The sequence below is a fragment of the Penicillium daleae genome, assembly GCF_028827525.1.
Source record: "Penicillium daleae strain IBT 16125 chromosome Unknown utg000002l_segment0_segment0, whole genome shotgun sequence".
Lineage (NCBI taxonomy): Eukaryota > Fungi > Ascomycota > Eurotiomycetes > Eurotiales > Aspergillaceae > Penicillium > Penicillium daleae.
Genome location: NW_026623150.1, coordinates 5,468,790 through 5,483,944, shown reverse-complemented (window position 1 = coordinate 5,483,944; position 15,155 = coordinate 5,468,790). Strand labels below are relative to the sequence as shown.

The following is a 15,155-nucleotide window of genomic DNA, read 5'->3' as shown; positions in this document are numbered from 1 at the left end:
TTGTGTTACGCTGAAATAGAGTTTCGTGTTCTGAGATCGCAGGGCTTGAAGGGCGTCGACGCTCCCGTCGGGCTTATTTTGGGTGGGTCTGCCCTAAGGTTTGTGGTTTCGTGGGCTTCCTAACTATTGCTCCTTGATTGTTATCCCTTTCGGGGCTTTTGATTGAGAGAAAGCTTACTGAGGTCGGTCTACCCTAGTAGATCCATGCGTCTCAATTATCTAATCAAGTCTCCTAGAAGATTCCATACTATCTTCCGCATCCTATGACTCCCGGTACATGTGGCCCCCTCGTTTAGTTGTTTACATTTCCAAGAAAACTGACTCTTTCATTGTTCTTCCCAAATCCTGGAGCATCCAATCTTGGAATATCCTCACTGCATCCCTTGATCACATGTGACATGTCACTCTCCGCTACACAGGAAAGACCAACTACCGAGAGCTTCCAGAGTTGGAACAGCGTTCATACCTCCAAGGGAGAATCTAGGTTCACGAGGCGTCACATCCTCTTTCGAGAGGGGCAACTTGGGGGCACCTTGAGGCTTGACGCCATTTCTTTTCCTTCAGCCTAGCCGTCTCCCCCCCCCCCCCCCCCCCAGGCCGCCTTTTATACTTCCACCCTTCGGTCTCTCTCATTGGGCAGGCCCCTGCTGACGGGCTCGTATTGGCCCAGCACTCGACGCTAAGAGCCTCCATGCAGCAGCCCAGCCAACAAGACGAAGGACCCTGGTGCCCGATAACTACCAACTTGGGATTGGCGAAGGGCCTCCGCGGGATGTGGGATCATTACAGACTTTCACAGGCGCCATCGGCTTCCCCGCTCTCTCCAAAATGGCTAAAAAATTAAGCCACACGCTAGTCTTGTCAGATGATCCTATTGCGGGGCAGTCTTTGATGACCGAATTGTATACACATCTGATGGTATACAATGCGTCGAAAGGGGTGTGGTACACCGCAACCCTGGTCGAGTCTGTCCGTTGGTATCGCTTTCTAATGCTGACTGCGTCGCCTGGTCTTATCTGGCGATCAGCCACCGCACTGGACTTCGCTAGGGTTCGTACCGTGTTTTCTTTTTCATATGCACAATGAACTTTTAGTCGAATTCACTTTAGCCCGACCAATCGTTGTTAGCTTCGTCACATTTGAGCTCATAAGACCGAGGGATTTTTGACGTAGCGACGGGCTGAGGAGCTGCTCATCCTTGCAGATGGCTTGACTCGTAGTGACGGGCTGCACGCACTAGAAGTAGGCCCAAAAGTACATTTCTCTGACAAACACGAGCTCTGCCTCGCTGGTCAGCTCACGCCGTAGGTTTGCTCCAACGGGGACTTTCTCTATTTACGACGACGCGTGCCTACTTTTTTTTCTCTCGTGGTGGTCGTATCTTCTCTCTATTTCCTTCTCGTCGCCTGTTTTCCTTTCTCTCTTTCTCTGTATCCTCCCCAAACTTCAACCTTTTTTCTTTCGCATTTCTAACTACTTCCCTACCACTTCTCCTCAGGAACAAATAACATCTAAATTGTGTTTCAACTCTGCTGTGCCCAGCATGGCTTCACAGACCCATCGTGATGTGGTCGGAGGGTATGTCTTGAAATCACTGATTCGACTCGAACCAATACTAACCGGATATGACAACAACACAGAATGACCGAAAACCTCACTGGAGAGTTCGTAATATAGTATCTACCTTTACGAATAAAGCTTACCTTGACTATAGAATCAAAAATCCCTTAGAGGGTCTCTCCCACGACGAGCTCATGGCTAATGTGGAGAGCTACGCCTCTGAGCATGACCTAACTGACATCCTTCCTCTCTTGAAGAAGGGAGCTCTCGCGGGTCAGAAGCCAGCAGAGGCTGGATCTATCCCCGAGCTTGACGAGCAAGATCGCCACGTCCTTCGTGAGGAGATCACTCGTCGCTGGCATCATCCTTGGGCGTTGTATTACACAATCATTCTCAACTCGATTGCGGCTGCTATCCAGGGCTGGGATCAGACTGGTATGTCTTATACGAGCTTCTATGGCTCACTAAGCTGACTGTATGTCTTTACAGGTTCAAATGGTGCAAACTTGACCTTCGATGCTCAGTTCGGTATCCCAAATAATTTCCCCGACTGCAAGGATCAGGCTACCTGCGATCGCAACCAGTGGATTGTGGGATTTGTGAACGCCACGCCCTATATCACTATCTGTCTTCTGTAAGAGATACCCCTTTTCTCTGACCTTTGTCTAGAAGCAAGTTTTTAATCATTTTCTTTAACACTATAGCGCTGGCTGGCTGTCGGACCCAATCAACCACCTCATTGGCCGTAAGGGAACTATCTTCATTGCTGCCATCTTCAGTCTGCTTGCGCCTATTGGATCCGCCTTCACCCAACACTGGGGCCAGCTCGTTGCATGCCGTGTCCTTCTCGGAATTGGAATGGGACTTAAAGAAGTTACAGTTCCAGTTTATTCTGCCGAAAATGCTCCTACAAACATCCGAGGTGGGCTGGTCATGAGTTGGCAAGTTTGGACAGCATTCGGCATCTTCCTAGGCACATGTGCCAATCTTATTGTAGCTAATGTCGGTCCAATTGCCTGGCGTCTACAGCTTGGGTCAGCTTTCATCCCTGCTGTGCCATTGCTTCTCGGAGTTTACTTCTGCCCTGAGTCTCCTCGATGGCTAATCATCAAGGGAAAGCATCGCAAGGCATATGAGTCTCTCCTTCGCCTGCGCAACAGTCCATTACAGGCTGCTCGAGATCTGTACATGATTCATGCTACCATTGTTGAGGAGAAAAACATGATAGATGCCTCTGGATTTGCAAAGACGGATAACTTCTTTGTCCGGTTCTTTGAGCTTTTTACCGTGCCTCGTCTTCGCCGTGCAACTCAGGCATCTGGCATTGTGATGATTGCTCAACAGATGTGTGGAAGTAAGTTCACCATTCTTATATTCATTTTTAGCCTGATCAAGTTTCTAACGACCTGCAATCTACACAGTCAACATCATTGCTTTCTACTCATCAACAATCTTCTCATTGGCGGGAGCAGACAATATTCATGCACTTCTGGCATCTTTCGGGTTCGGGCTCATCAATTTCGTCTTTGCTTGGCCAGCTGTATGGACCATTGATACCTACGGCCGACGGGCCCTCCTGCTGTTCACATTCCCGAACATGTGTTGGACACTGCTCTGCGCAGGCTTCTGCTTCTGGGTTCCTGGAAAGACAGGCCATCTAGGCGCAATTGCCTTCTTCATCTACCTCTTCGATGCCTTCTATTCTCCCGGTGAAGGGCCCGTCCCTTTCACCTATTCAGCCGAGGTCTTCCCACTTTCGCACCGTGAAGTCGGCATGGCATGGGCCGTTGCAACAAACAACTTCTGGGCAGCAATTCTGTCTCTGACATTCCCATACATGTTGCGAGCGTTCACCCCTCAGGGTGCCTTTGGATTCTATGCCGGACTGAATCTCATTGCCTTCGTCTTGATCTTCTTGTTCCTGCCGGAAACAAAGCAGCGATCCCTGGAAGAGCTCGACTACGTGTTTGGTGTGCCTACTCGTACTCATGCCAAGTTCCAGCTCACTCAGGTCCTTCCATGGTGGATCCGACGATACATTTTCCGCCGAAAAGGTGTGGCATGTCCCGAGCTGTACAAAGTCAGTGAGACGACCGAGTCGCAGAGCGACGAAGTTCAGGATCTTGGTGAGGTTCTTAGTGTCTCGGCAGCCAAAGACAAGGACAAGGAGGCTGCTTGAATTGGTAGAATGAAATGCAGCCTGGTCGAGCTCATTTATGGTTCTTCCATGTTGCCCAATGCTCGTTTTGTATGCTCCCAATCGTTGGCTATGTCAAACCTACATGCCTCCATCTGGATAAGCATATGCAGTGGACTTTAATTTTTGCTGATTTTTTGAGGATACTTGGTCTTTACACCTCTATCCATAATTGATATGATCTTTATGCTTGCTTCCTCACCTTGTAGAATCGGGTAGTCTTTCTTATACTGTAGATCTTCTTTCTGGTTCCCCACAATCTACTTCTCCTTCACAACCACCCCAAAACAATGAGCTGCCCTTCTTCGATTCTGCGCTTGATAGCAAATAATACCAAAGACTCTGCCAAAAGAACGTACAATCTCCACATCCCCTGCTATGTGAAACCCAACGCGTCTACTCGGCGAACAGGCATCACAGCAGTGGGAACTACCCGAGTTGACGTCTCCGTGGCCGCAGTTCCCCGCGACGGAGCTGCCAACCTGGCCGTTTCGCAGGTCATTGCAGAGGTATGAGGAATAGCCTTGTATTTGGCTCTCGAGCGATCTTCAATTATGGAGCTCTAACTTGCTGGCATAATTCTAATCTGCATCTTTCTAGGTCTTCAAAGTCCCGAAATCCACAGTCGCAGTCATCCGCGGAGCCAAGGCTCGCGAAAAGACCTTATGCATTGCAGATCTAGTCATTGGCGATGAGAGCGAGGAAGTATTCCTCCAGCGGTCAATGCAAAGACTAATCGATGCGACTGAAAGCAAAATCCATTCAAAGTAAATACAAAATAAGGTAGGCGTGGCTTCAATTTCTGAAAATGCTCGTCGTTGACTGTTCAAGCTCCAGCTCCGAATCCCGTGACGTAAAATTCCGCCTTTCTGCAGCTCCGACAGCTCGATAGCTCGACAACTTTCTCCGCTACACGTCCTACATCAACCAGCCTTACTCCTCAAGATGGCAGACGTACAAAACAAAGAAACAGTACATAATGCACCTTCGTCGTCAGCGCCGAAACGCAAAGCGCCAGACTCTACTCCCACCACTATTAACTTCACATCGCGCAATCCGCCTTGGACCTATCTCAAACTCCAGCTGTAAGGAGCTTCTTTTCTACACTATCTACCACTCTACCAGATCTAACAATCTCCCCTCCCCTACCAGCATCCCCCAACCAGACACACCACCCCTCCAACCCCTCGACGCCCTCTCCGCCCGCACATACCTCTCCTCCGCACTCTCGCAATTCCTAGGCGTAACAGGAACCGCGATCCCCATCGATATCCTCAAAGTTGAACCCAAGGGGACCAAATCAAATGGCCTGACAAAATACGGCGCTGTCTGGGTTCGTGTTCCCCGCGACGATGGGGCTGCTGTCGTTGCTGCGATTAGTTCATGGATTGGGGGCAGTGGGAGCGGGTCGGGTGCTGCGTGGAGAGTCTGTGCCAAGGGGAATTATCTAGGCGCGTTGGTGTCTGGATCTGGGAGTGATTTGTTCGTTCCTTGATTGGGTGCCTTGATCTTGTTGGGTCATATCCTTTTTTTTCTTGCTTGGAGCGGATATTCCGGTCTGAGCTCGTCTTTGCCAGGCGGGTTATCTATCTATCTTCGACCCTGTCCTACGGGCATCGGGTTGGTGCAGGTTAGAGCCGCGATACCTGCGCTACTTTGCGGCTGGGGCAACCCGGAGGCCTGTCTGATTCGGATTCGCAGGCGCACGATGGCTATATGCGAATCATGATAGACCTGCCTGGTGGCTTAAGGCTTCGTCTAAACGCCATAGCGACTGTCGCGAGAATACTGAAGCATATAGGAAGTGCTATGCCCAGTCATGACATCTGGCTTTGTACTAAACATGAACATGCCCGTTGACTCTCGAGACAACGAGACTACCTCCTTGTGGTGGGGAAGTATCTACCATGAGCACTTTACCATTTACACGCGCCAAACCCAAACTCTGGAAATGCAATAATATTCACAAAAGCGAAAGAAAATCAGTCTCTAATGCAACCTGAAAATCTGAAATTATTTTTTTCAATCGGGGTTTCTTGGTGAAGCAAGGCTGCCCTAATGCAAAAAGCAAAACGCCGTAACTCTCACGCTGCGGAAGACAAAGGTCCAAATTCCAAATCAATCTGGTTTTCGCTCAATCGCTCGCAGAAAATGCCCTTATCCACTGCACACCCATTTTACAACTCACCACATAACGTGGCGAAGTTTCACACAATCTCAAACAGACTGCTTAGTCTGGTTGGTGATACGAGTTATCAGGGTGGAAGCATCAGACCCGTCCACAGCAGAGCTCAGACCTGGGCTGGAGGTCACCTTTGCCCGAAGCGCAGCACGGATATCCTCCTTGCTGCGGGCCTTCCAGTCGTCATAGCTGTTCTCGCTGAGTGGGAAGAAAACAAGGTTCTCAGGACGAGTCATGAAGTCGTCGACCTTGGGGGGTGGTGTAGCCGTGATAATGTCTAGCTCCACGGCGATCTGGCGACAGTACGTGTCGAGGGGGAGATCATTAACGTCCTGGCCGAATGGGTTCTCGATTTCACTGCCGATGGTGGCGAGTCCGATGATGATGTATGCAGCGACCATGGCGGCAGGGATGGTAACCCATTTCAGGGAATTCCACAGTTGGAAGGGGAGGACCATTACGTAGATCCACGAGATTTGGGAGATGGCGATGGTATATGCTGCGGGCAGAGGGGTTTCCAGCACCCGCTCTGTTCCGGTGAGGACCTCGTTCAGCGTGGAGATCATGGTGACTACACACTTGTTAGCATGATGCTAGCTCATTGGGGGGGTTTGTTGATGACTTACTGGCCTGGCTTTGGTGCAGTCCAGAGGTTAGGGTACCGTTGGCGACGATCGAATCAATGTATGCAGACAGGTGGTTAAGAATCTCGAGGGGAAGGTGACCCAGTGGCTTCTTGGACCGCTTGATCAGCTTCCGGGGGTTGGACTCGGCAAAGGAAACACCCAGATACTCTCCAGTCGATTTCCAGAAAGACTTGTGGTGGGGGTTGAGGACATTGCGGTCGTGTGCCTCGCGGGCAAAAGTGTCCAGGTGGCCGACGAGACCGGCAATGTCCTCGTATGCGACGTCCGGTTCAAAGCGGAGCTTGTGCTTAAGGGCAACGGCGAATGCGAGGATGAGGTTCATGGCAGAACTGGGATTGAGATCAGTCAATGATCCTGTTTCGGTATACCTGGAAGATGCAAGATCGACAAGGGAAGGCATTCACATACACCTTACGAAGAATATCCACCTTGCCATTCTCGCCCTCACGTTCGCTGGCGTTGACCCAGATTGTGCGGGCAAGATTGCGAGAAGTCTGGACGAGTTGAGCCCAGGACTTGCGACCATCCGCCCATCTGTATTCAAGTCGGGTCCGTTAGCCTCCTATCTCATGCAATCGTCGAGTGTGACACAGAGAATCTTCTTACCTCTCGTACGCAGTCGAACTGCGGAACGACAATGCCAAACCCACCACGAAACCCAGCACGGTGAGCAGGATATTGTTGACACCAACTGCTTCGCCCAAACGGGCATTCGTTAGCCAATCTATCTCGATACATTTCCGGATGAATAATCTATCAAATGGAGAAAGAGGCACTTACTATTCCAAACAAATTGGCAAATGCAAGTAATGGCAGTGGCCCAAACGCCAACGATTAAAAGGGGCAGGATCATCTTGGGGGTAACACTGCCGTGCATTCGCATGAAGATGGGCCATTTCGAGTGCTTGTCCATATCACGGGGACCGTGCTAATAGCATTGAGAAATATATTAGCCCACTTCCACGTTTCATGCTGGTCATTCTTCCTGCTATTCTTGGGTGGGGAAATTCAATCCACCTACAAAGTACCGCTCCAGCTCACTCGATTCACGACGATTGAGATGGAACTGGGCATCCCGGGAGTTCACCAGATGATCCATGAATGTTGGCCGAGGCGTGAGTCGCCCTACGGAGTCCTGCTCCTTCTCAATGTGCGGCTGGGCCTGGTCATGATGGTTGTCGGCATGATGGCGAGTATCAACGGCCACGGGGGCCGCACCGGTGCTGTCGCCAGCAACGGCAGCCGATGTATCGACAACGGGGGCATCGTGGCCTTCGGACATGGTGAAACAAAGAGAAAGAAGTGAATGGAGAGAAAGGAAACAATATTCAACGGATGGAGTGCGGGTTGGTCGGTTCGATAATCAATGAGAGTTAGTAGCGAATAGAGCAATCAACAAATAGACAAGAAGGGAATAAGAAAGAAAGAACTAGAGCGAGAGTCGAACAGTGTAAAGAGAGAACGAAAGATAGGAAATAGAGACAAAACGAAGGAGAGAAGGACGAAAAACCGGAAGAAAAAGTCGAAGTCTGGGGGGAGTCAGACTCCACACGCAAAAAACCCGAAACCAAGCCATGCAGTTGGGCGGCCCCTGTGCCTGTTTCACATTGGGCCCGATGGTCTAGATGCGCTGTTTACGAGGCGGATGGCGTGGATGGGCTTCAACGGTAGGATGCGCTGTCATCCCAAGTGGAGCATATCCTGCAGAGCCACGATGGCTGTGGAATAATGTGGACCCTTTGTGCTGGTCGGGATTCGTAGCTGAACCGTGAAAGGGGCCGAATTATATTTAGAAAAGCCTCCTTTTATTTCAGGGGAGTGTTCAGCTGAAAGAAAGTAGCAATTGGTCAATGCAATTCTATGTGTTGTGCTCTGTAAAAGACTCATCCCAAGTGAAGAGAGTCCATAGGATATACATAGTCTGGACACATTAATTCTTGGAGTACGTACTTCTACGAAAAGGGCAAGTGAGAAAATGCCAAAAACGGCTGGAGGCCTGATTGGTCACGAGACTTCGGGTGTCGGCTCCGCAGGCCCGGCTCGACCCGTTGCGCGCGATCTTTTTGGCTTCTTCGGACTGGGAGCTGGCCCAGTCGGGTCCTCGTCAGCACTTCCTCTTTTCGATGCTGACGCTGGACGGATCTGACGGATCTGACGGATCTGACTGCCTCCTCCAGTTCGTTCAACTATCCAAATTGACCGGGAATCTCTCCCGAATGCGCTGCCCATATCTTGAAAACCCGATCGGCACGGGCACAAATGCCAGCGCAATGAATCCCAGCAGTGAATTGCCCCAGCCGAGACCGAGAGACGAGAACAATTTCGGTCCAGCCAAGGGAAGCACGGCACCCACCAGGGATCGAGTGGCCGTGAGACTTGCGTTGGCCGACGCGGCATAATTCTGGTAACTGTCGATGATGTACGTCGAGATTGGGAGATAGACCCCCATCATCCCCAAGCCAAACGGCATCATACCGATGATTGGTACAATCCAATGCACGTCTTTGTCGACTGTCCAGCCGTACCAGAAGAAACTGATGGGCAGGAAGCATGCAAAGATGATCATCGCGGGGAGACGCATCTCCGGCTCATATTTGCCGCCATTGCGTTGGGTGAGCTTCAAGACGACCCGGTCGTTGGTCATGCCGTACAGGACCAGTCCGGCGATGAAGCCAAGTCCGATGCCCAGATAGGCCAGTCCGGACAGACCGGTGGAAAACCCATACTGGTTTTCAAAGACACTTGGGATGGTCGTGAAGAACAGGTAGAGCAGACCGTAGACCACGGCCATATACAAGGCGAGGAGCAGGACGATGGGCGATTTGACGAGCAGAAGAATCGGACGTTTCAAGCCCACTTTCATAGCAGAGGTGACGGACACGCGCTCCAGATTCGGCTCATAGGCGCTGCGAAGATCACTGCGACCCAGTTCCTTCGACAGGCGCGCGGTCTTGCGGCGAATCAACACGGCCGCATAGGTCTCACGGTTCAGGATCTCAATGCCAAATGACACCACACCCGACGCGATCATGACCACCCAAAAGACCCAGCGCCAGCCGATCGTCTCGCCGATGAAACCTCCAGCAATGGGTCCAGCAACGGGGCCGATCAAGGGACCACAACTCCACAAGGCCGTGGCCATACCTCGTTGCTCAATGGGGAATAGGTCGGCAATCAGCCCCGCGCCGAGGGTGAGACAACCGGCGCCCCCCATGCCAGCGAACAGGCGGCTGATAATAAGAGTCTCGATGTTCGGAGCCAAGGCACAGCCAATCTGCCACACCACGAAGAACCAATTTGCACAGCTGAGTACTATCCGACGGCCGTAGATCTCGCTCAGAGGGGCGAGCACGAGTGGTCCAACCTATATCGCGTATGATTGTCATGGGTCAGTCAAGTCTAGAGATGACAGGTAATACGACAGAAGATGAGGTCATAGCAGCAACTTACAGCATACCCGAGCAAGAAGATGCTGACACTGAACGAAAGCACAGTCTCATTGGTTACATGCAGATCGATAGCGACGTAACTCACAGCCGGCGAGAACATACTCGATGCCAGCGGTGACACGAAGGTGATAGCACTCATCAACGCCAGCAGACCCCATTTCCGACTCATAGCGAAATTCTGGGGATTCTCGGGGTCATCTTGGCTGTCCCAGCCGACGATACCTCGATCTAGGTCGGTGACGGGGAATTGCTTTGTTGTGATGGATCTCTGTACGTTCGCTTCGACGTCGCCTGTATCAGCAGTGGCATCGACTGCGACTTCGACTGACGATCTCTGCCTGGTATCAACTGGCTCATCTGTTTCCTTCTTGGAGTTATTGTCCGAGATGTTGGATTCGCCCGAGTGGCCCGAAGCGACGGACTCTGCGATGGTCTTTTCCGAGAGGTCACGATTGGCGGATGCCATAGTCGAATCAAGGACCACAAGCCAAGACTGGGTAATGAAGCTCTTAGTCTTTGCAGAATTATCCTGATAAAATGAAGTCGATCGTTCGAAAATGAAACATCAACGCGAGACAGGAAGTCAAAAAAATGCAAGAAAAGAGCGACACAGCAAAATTAAAGCTATCTTTAAGACATATTCAACAGGCGAAAGAAAAAATTCCTACACTTGGGCGACAGTTAGCATGGAAACGCATCTAACGCCATCTCGCTGGTCATTCCGCGCCAGGGCGTTGTTTATTGCTAAGAGGCCCCTTCATAAGGTGGGTGATTTTGCATAAGGTTCGGGCATAGCGGAGCATAATTTGTCCATAACGGACATAACTCCCCCAATAACTGAGTATAGAGGGAAAGCAAAGTTATGCCATGCGGGAGAGTGGTGGGTCCCTAGCAAATTGGGTGGACCCCGTATTTCGTATTTCAAATGATCTAAATACCCCTAGATCAAAGGATTAAAAAGAAGTTTGTGTATGTGCATTTTTGGAGGACGGGTTCGCTCAATCATGGGTTGGGTGGGATGGGTTTCACGGGCGCATATTTGCAGGATATAGATCGTGGAGGCACGTGAACATCACCTAGCCCTGTATTGCCAGATAAAAGCAAGGAAAACTAAGTTAATCCGTATTAGATATCGAATAGCTATTGGTTTGGTGTTTGCTCTCGTTCGTCGTGGAACGGCTAAGAAGAATGTCGTGTTATGGGTTCTCTCTTTTGTTGAGGTTTAATGCATAAATAGCATAAAATGTGCGTTTATATTATGACGCGTAGCTATAGTAATGGATAATAGATTGGCTATGAATTTACGTCACGCACGCAAACCTCTAAATTGTCTATTTACCAGCCCTGGCGGAATATTACGCCTAGAAATAAGACCAGCGTCGCTAATATGGCAATCCAAAGTCGACTTGAACTACAATCCTTGGTGCTTTTCTTTCATAGTGTGTTTCAGAGGATGTAAAGGGTGTACATTTGCGTCGATGAGCTTGGAAGTTTGCTGGCATGTCATTAGCGCTGCGGCAAGCTGACCGCCGCCCCTTGACTCATTCGACCCCTCAGGCAGATAGTTAACTAGAGATACATGACACTGCCTAATCTCAAAGCACTGATATCAGGAGAAGTCGCACTTCGCGTTACATCAAAAGCTATCTTTCACAAACCAAGGCTCCAGGTCAAAGCAAATTATCAATCGTGATGACACCCAGTACGCCAAGATCTTCCTTGGCCATGTTATCAAGAGCCAGCCGCTGACCCTGCAGCCCCTGCAGCACCCCTCGATCGCAGACCGATCATCATATCCGGACCCTCTGGGGTCGGCAAAGGAACGCTAGCCCAAAAGCTAATCGACAAGTATCCCCAGACATTCGCACTAAGCGTATCTCATACTACCCGAAGCCCACGCGCTGGCGAGATAGACGGCAAAAGCTATCATTTCGTCACTCCGGCTACATTCTCCACACTGATCTCTCAAGATACATTCGTGGAATACACTACTTTCAATGGCCATCAATACGGCACCAGCAAGATCACGATCGCCGAAATAATGGGCAAGGGAATGATTCCTGTCTTAGATATAGAGATTGATGGGGTGCAGCAGATCCGGGAGAGATCTAGTATCGATGCGCGCTATGTTTTCATTAAACCGCCTAATCTAGAAGCTCTCGGTGCGCGACTACGAAGTCGTGGGACGGAGAGCGAGGATGATGTGTTGTCAAGGCTGGCCCGGGCTCGGGAGGAGATTGAGTTTGCTGAAACGAGAGGGTTTTATGATAAGATCATTGTTAATGGTGATTTGGAGAGAGCGTTTGGAGAGCTGGAAGAATTTTTGCTTCGATCGTCTGAGTGAGATGCCAGAGCTATTGAGCTTCATGGGACAGTCTAATCAGCCGACGAGCTCTAAATGCCTACCTCCACGCAACGATATCCAAGCTGAACCGGTGAAGGCAGAGGCAATCTCCCTTCCAAGAAATCTTCCTTGACACAATGACTTTCCACAACCCCGAAATTTTTAAATCATCATATCAGTCACTGTTGAAATAGATCAGGATGTGGCTGACACCTGGATCATCAAGATATTGAACTTCCATTCAGAGAGATCTTCCAAGAAGACCAAGTACAAGGGCATCTATTTCTCCTTTCTCTGTTCTCTAGTAGTACCCAGTGGATCAATATCCAGCAGAGCATAATAGAATGGGTCTGAAAAAATGACAAAAAAAGACTTGCAGGGCCCGAACCGCGATTCGAACGCGGGGCCTCTCGCAGTTGAGTTTTATCCCACTTTTGTTGTGGTTAGTTGAAGTTTAGGCGATAAGAGGAAAGAGCGTCCTTACAAGCGAGAATCATACTGTTTTGTATTAGTGATAACGCTTAACTCGTATCGGACAAGATGATACTAACCCACTAGACCATCCGGGCAATTCAGTTAATTCCTGCTCTCCTAGTGCCGGGACAATCCGCCTAGTCATAGGAAGTCTAGGGTGCGTGGATCTACTGTTGTTTTTCAAAGTCTTGAGCAATCGGGCTAGTAATAAACAGTTAACAATGGGATACTCTGCTACCAAGTTAAATGGTACGTAAATTTCTTAGAATTTAAGCAATTCTAAACTATGCAATGTTCCTCCTTTCATGAACTAACAGCTTCAGCTCTAAAGAATCCCTAAAGCCGTCTATGAGATAGCTATTGTATCTAGCATTGTTGTTGCTGAAGTCAAAAGTCGGTGTATAGGTGCAGCAGTCTTGATTTACTCTCAACACCATTAATCTGGAGATATTCAAGAGCTTCATAATCCCCTCACAAGAGTTATTTTTATCCGTGCACTCAATAAAGCCTGTATTGTAGGACTTTTTGCATCCTCGCTATATACCGAGCAACATCGGCAGTTCTTGAGAAGCTTCGGCGTCTATACGAAATGTCTACTTCCTTTTAAGGTCAAGCAAAAAGTGAAAAGTGCGCTCAGACTGTACATTCGGCTACACTAACCTCGTAGACCTACTGCACGGCAAACATCACATGAAACACCCATGCCTTATGGCGTTTGGCTTTAGCGAATATCCCCTGTCTTGTAGCTTCTTCTCATTTTTTTTTTGCCAATTTGTTTTATTTTCGCTGACATGAAAGCAGCTCCTAGAAATAGCAAGAGTTTTTTTTATAATAGATAGAGCATGTCTGGGAATGAGCTCGAGAATACTTGGGTATAATGCTGAAACTACACGGGCCCTTGTCGCAGAATCCTGTCGATCAGGTTCGTGTAGAGCCTGCTGCACATTAGAATATCTTTTTCTTTACTGTGATGGTTTAACATTCGGCAATAACGATGCTACCCCGGGTATGTCGCAAACAGTGACCAGGATTGAACCAGGGATACGAGTCATATCACCTGCAGGTATCCGTTAAGCCCCCACATGCCTTCTTCTAGATTGAACTCACGTCTCGCGTCTGAAAACAATATCAACTTGTGTGGGATGATTAGTGGCGCTGACTAGTCTGTCATGAAGTAGTCGCCGACTCATCGTGCTGTGGCAGTAGTTATTCTATACGCGACACCAAAAAGTTGCAACGATCTTCTGAGCCGCCGCTCAAAGACCAACTCTATGAGGATGAGTGAAACAAGTAGTTTAAATTGGTCTTATTGATGACCATCTATAAGAATCATTGAGAGAGAAGTATTCATGATTGGGCATAACAATGGCCGGCCGTAGCAGATTTCCATTTTTCCGCATCGAGTCACATGCAAACCCAAAGTCAACCAGCAATGGCATATCCATGGATCCTCGGCATCCCAAATTTGAGCGTCATCTTTATTCAGTGAATTTATTTAGATGGGACTGTCTGATTGTTCAGATATCTCAAATTTGCTCAAATATTGAAGGTTGGTGTTTAAAAATGGCATGGATGTATTCAGAATCTGCGGTTCTACGACGCTTATACCCTCAAACGGCGCTGAAGTGAATGTCCTGTTCAATTCTATCCGGGCGCTGAGAATCATCTACCCCGTACCCCTATATCTAGAATATGCGAATCCAACCTAGAGGGATTGGTTTAAAGTATTGTGTACCGGATAATAGCTACCATCTGCTCAGATATTCCAATATTTCGGCCTGGTTGCCGATTGCCGTGCAAGTTAGACACCTGCAACCTGGAAGTTTCCAAAAGCCCGACTGTTAGGCCTATCAAAGCCATAATAGCGGTTAATACTGTCCGATCTGGAATTCAAGCCAAAGCTCGATTCATCGATCGAGATCTTGCTTTGTGAATTGATTCAGCCCTAATAAGTGGAGAGAGAAAGTCAATAGTGCGTGCAGATCATCCGGCTCTTATTCCAGACCTGATGCATGCCTCTACTACCTACGAAGTCATTCTTTCTGTTTGCTTTCTCGAATCGCGGTGTGGGTCATCTAGAGTCGGCCAGATGTCCGCCTCCGATCGTCGATTCGTTCGTGCAAGGTACACTAGTCACGAATGAAACTGCGATCGCCGATCAACCTCACTCGAGGTCGCATTTCATGAGGCCCGGCCGAGTCAGATGAGTTTCGACTCAGTCCCATGGTCTGCAGATCAGTGTCGATACGGTCACAGGCCGTACGTAACCTAGTAGCCGACCAAGGTTCATCGACTGCTCTCA

General features: G+C 49.3%; 6 protein-coding genes across 6 annotated transcripts; 4 read left to right on the top strand and 2 right to left on the bottom strand.

Annotated features, from left to right (window-relative positions):
• Window positions 1–1,565: 1,565 nt before the first annotated feature.
• Window positions 1,566–3,739, top strand: N7458_002863 (sugar porter family MFS transporter; the record flags this gene model as incomplete). Its single annotated transcript, XM_056906246.1, has 5 exons — window positions 1,566–1,578; window positions 1,678–1,995; window positions 2,050–2,194; window positions 2,265–2,914; window positions 2,982–3,739. The coding sequence occupies 5 exons, from the start codon at window positions 1,566–1,568 to the stop codon at window positions 3,737–3,739; spliced, it is 1,884 nt and encodes a 627-aa protein (XP_056770353.1).
• Window positions 3,740–4,047: 308 nt separating this feature from the next.
• N7458_002862 (DUF167 domain-containing protein) lies at window positions 4,048–4,528 on the top strand (the record flags this gene model as incomplete). The annotated part of the gene is made up of 2 exons (XM_056906245.1): window positions 4,048–4,266; window positions 4,358–4,528. 2 exons carry the CDS (start codon window positions 4,048–4,050, stop codon window positions 4,526–4,528), a joined length of 390 nt encoding a protein of 129 aa, XP_056770352.1.
• Window positions 4,529–4,702: 174 nt separating this feature from the next.
• On the top strand, window positions 4,703–5,252 carry N7458_002861 (uncharacterized protein; the record flags this gene model as incomplete). Its single annotated transcript, XM_056906244.1, has 2 exons — window positions 4,703–4,842; window positions 4,910–5,252. 2 exons carry the CDS (start codon window positions 4,703–4,705, stop codon window positions 5,250–5,252), a joined length of 483 nt encoding a protein of 160 aa, XP_056770351.1.
• A 722-nt stretch (window positions 5,253–5,974) lies between these two features.
• Window positions 5,975–7,868, bottom strand: N7458_002860 (bestrophin family protein; the record flags this gene model as incomplete). The annotated part of the gene is made up of 6 exons (XM_056906243.1): window positions 5,975–6,510; window positions 6,566–6,915; window positions 6,995–7,120; window positions 7,193–7,277; window positions 7,367–7,514; window positions 7,608–7,868. The coding sequence occupies 6 exons, from the start codon at window positions 7,866–7,868 to the stop codon at window positions 5,975–5,977; spliced, it is 1,506 nt and encodes a 501-aa protein (XP_056770350.1).
• A 900-nt stretch (window positions 7,869–8,768) lies between these two features.
• On the bottom strand, window positions 8,769–10,501 carry N7458_002859 (MFS transporter; the record flags this gene model as incomplete). The annotated part of the gene is made up of 2 exons (XM_056906242.1): window positions 8,769–9,950; window positions 10,037–10,501. 2 exons carry the CDS (start codon window positions 10,499–10,501, stop codon window positions 8,769–8,771), a joined length of 1,647 nt encoding a protein of 548 aa, XP_056770349.1.
• A 1,226-nt stretch (window positions 10,502–11,727) lies between these two features.
• Window positions 11,728–12,379, top strand: N7458_002858 (guanylate kinase; the record flags this gene model as incomplete). The annotated part of the gene is made up of 2 exons (XM_056906241.1): window positions 11,728–11,737; window positions 11,772–12,379. 2 exons carry the CDS (start codon window positions 11,728–11,730, stop codon window positions 12,377–12,379), a joined length of 618 nt encoding a protein of 205 aa, XP_056770348.1.
• Between the last annotated feature and the right edge of the window lie 2,776 nt (window positions 12,380–15,155).